The 3,247-nt window shown below is 36.6% G+C and overlaps 1 protein-coding gene across 1 annotated transcript in view; it reads right to left on the reverse strand.

Moving 5' to 3' along the window:
- Nucleotides 1-1,088: 1,088 nt before the first annotated feature.
- The window catches only part of tmem160 (transmembrane protein 160), a 5,088-nt gene continuing 2,929 nt past the window's right edge, over nucleotides 1,089-3,247 (reverse strand). The window contains exons 3-4 of the mRNA XM_024278037.2: nucleotides 2,943-3,035; nucleotides 1,089-2,109 (exon numbers count right to left, since the gene is read on the reverse strand). Coding sequence (XP_024133805.1) covers nucleotides 1,802-2,109; nucleotides 2,943-3,035 — 401 coding nt within the window. The 3' untranslated portion in view covers nucleotides 1,089-1,801. The remainder of the gene's footprint in view (nucleotides 2,110-2,942; nucleotides 3,036-3,247) is intronic.

The following is a 3,247-nucleotide window of genomic DNA, read 5'->3' on the forward strand; positions in this document are numbered from 1 at the left end:
TGAGCTTTTGGAGAAAGCACTTGTTAACATCCGTGCTTTAAGCTTTTTTTTAGGTAAAGAGGTTTTCTCCTAACATTTTTCTCGAACAGATTTTAGTTTTGTTTACGATGTCCAGATTTAAGCAGTAAATGTAGCTCAGTTTGTTCATTTTTGTGTATTTCTTTGAGAGCTGCATGATTTAAAATAGATTTTTAATGCTTAAGCCCTCATAAGCAGAAATGGAAACATTTCTGTAAATGTTTTCTGTTTCCTTCTGCTTTATGAGATAAACTTTTTGTTTTTCTGAAGTTTTTGCCTTTAGAAATAAGAGTTGGTAATGTCAAAGTGTGTGGCAGTCTTTTCAGTCTTTGAACTCTAATAATAAAATAAACCACCAATGATTAATTAAAATGTTAATTTCTTTGCATTAAACAAAAATACATTTAAATATTTTTTTACAAAAGCTTCTGTGAATTTCAAATTTGAAGTCTTTAAATAAAATTAAGAAAAAGTCTGGAAAAAGTCTAAAAAGTTTAGGTGACCTTTGACCTACTCCAGTTCAAAGATCATTTATTTTGTAAAAAATTAAACATTAATTCAAAATGTGACACAATTTGTTAAAAAATGCGTAAGTTGATTTTTCTTTAACATTACATAATTGATAAACATGGTACAACATAGTGAAAATGGGACATTTTTCTCATGAAATAAAAAAAAAAATATCTGAAAATGTAACAATTACTGAGATTAATAAAGTGCTGAATATTGATGTTTCTTAGCTTGTTGTCATTGTTGATAATTATGGTGAGAAATCAGTGTCTTTACATAGAGGAGTATCATTATTTATTATTAATAATGTATGAGTAAAGTTAAACTGAGCAAATGTGTTATCTCATAATGGTAGTCCTTCATATGACTCAGTACTCATGAAGTAGCTCTCAGTTTCAAACATGTTGGTGACCCCTGACCTAAAGCCTCTTTGTCAAAAATCTCCTCTGTGGGGGTGTGGCTCTTATAAACAACTATCATGTTTGATAGTCACCCTGTAACCTGACCTAAGTTTATGGATGTGTGTGCCAAGATTGTCTTTGAATGAAGAGATGATTCAGTACAGATCTGATCCGGCTTTATTACTTTACATACTGTAATGTGACAAACTTACAGAAAAAAAAGTTTACAACAGCAAAGCTCACATAAAAACTGATAATCACCATTCTGTTTTATTGTGTTTTTTTTAACATCCATTAAAACCATCATTGAAGAAACACTCAAAATGAGTGGAATTCACTCCAAATCTTTAAGATTTCAGTTTTATGGATGTCAACAAAAATGAGGAAAAAAAACGAATCAAAGAAAAACAGCTCTGGATTTTACACTGAAACAAAAGTGTGCAACTATCATTTTAAAACAAGCAAACCCTCGGATTTTTGTTTGAATAAAGCAAATTTTGCAAATGATTGGATGATTCCATCCCAGTTCTCTCACAGCATTTTTTAAGATTTTTGACAACTTTGATATGAAAAACAGCAGCTGACAACCGTCGTCAAAGAAAACAGGCGACCTGCATAAAGTGGCACAAACGTTAACTGAGGATGTGGAGTTAAAGCAGAAGAAATGAGAACAGTTTTTAAAAGAAAGTTGGATTGATTCACCAAAGTTGTAAACTTTCACCTATCAGCATTTTCACCAACTAGTTTTCCAAAAGATTTCTTTACTCACCTGAAAAATAATATATTTTTAACCACAGATTTGCACAAATAACCCTGAATCAAAGCAGCACGCGCACACGCATCCACACAAACACTCGGCTCCTGGAAGACCTCTACTTGTTTGGTCCTTTTCTATCAGTGTCCTCAGAGCTCCGGTACGGCCGGTGTTCCCTCCTCTCCCGGCACTCCCGGCACTCCCCCTCGTCCTCTCCGTCCTCGTCCTCGTGGATGATCTCCACCTCCAGCCGGCCGATGTACAGCGATACCGCACAGAGCCAGAAGAGGGCGACGCTGCTCACCACGGCGCCCTGGAGGAGCAGAGCTGGCACGGACAGCAGCATCAGCCTCCGCAAGGTGAAGAGGCTGCCAATGTACGAGGCGCCGCCAAACGACACGCACACGCCTCCCAGGATGAAGAAGGCTGCAGAAAAACAGATTGTTATGGTGTCGCTGTAACGAAGTTCCTTCAAAAATACATTTTTAATTAACTGGATACAAATTAAAGATACATTTCTAGTATAATCCATGGAATTACATTCATTTATCATGAAAAATTCCCCATAAAAGGCTTTTATTTTGAAAAACAACACGACTTGTTTACTTTCTGTCTAATAGGTTTATGTTTTTTATTCATCAATAATCACGTGGTGTCAATCAATGACCATTTAATTATTTAAAGAAGATGTTCTTTAATTTGGCATCTCTTCAAGCCGTATCCATGGTTACAACTAAAACATCAAGGACTTTGACTTCATTTTGGCTCCTGACGGTTGAAGCCGGTTGCTGAAATCCTTGTGAAATAATTAATTGTGGACCTGCTGCTGTTGCTGTATCAAAGAAAAATTCTCATTACAAGATTCTGTTTGAAGCGCGCTGATTTTACAACAAAGAGCGCAAAAGGTGCGTTTTCACGTGTTTACTGTTCTCAGAAAGCTATTTACTTCAAAGAGAATCGCTGATTTCCCAAAACATCCACAGACTTGTTTTCAGCTCCTAAACCCAGAGTTATTAAAGACAGGAGAAGTTAGAGATAATATTAATAAAACCAATTTGCCACAATGCTTTGGCATTGTATATATGAAAAAAGGAGATATGGCTTGTTTGTTTTCATGATCAAGACCATATATATGAACTTCTTAAAAAAAAAGAAGGGAAAATATTTTATTTACAAGATTGCAACATGTTGCATTTAGTGTTTTAACGGAAAGTTAGAGTTTGTGATGCACTGAAAAGCAAAGAGGTTGCACTTCGTACCATAGCCTGCTTCTCGTCCCACTTCACTCTGGACAAAGGCGATGACTCCGATCCCCGTCGCCAGCAGGCCGTTCCTGAACCATGAGAGGAATCCTGCAAAACAACCAGACCAACATCGGTCAGAGACGATCCCTGTGTCTGCAGCCTGTAGTCTACGAGCTGGATTTAAGTTTTTCTACAGGTAAAAGGCTTTACTTGTGGTAAATTATTTTAGAGAACTTGTCCAAGCCAACAGCAAACCATAACAATGTTGCTGACGAGAGAGTCGTGAGAACGGCGGTCAGCAAGTTTCAGAGGGAACTTCT

Source organism: Oryzias melastigma, linkage group LG13, assembly GCF_002922805.2.
Source record: "Oryzias melastigma strain HK-1 linkage group LG13, ASM292280v2, whole genome shotgun sequence".
Taxonomy (NCBI): Eukaryota; Metazoa; Chordata; class Actinopteri; order Beloniformes; family Adrianichthyidae; genus Oryzias; species Oryzias melastigma.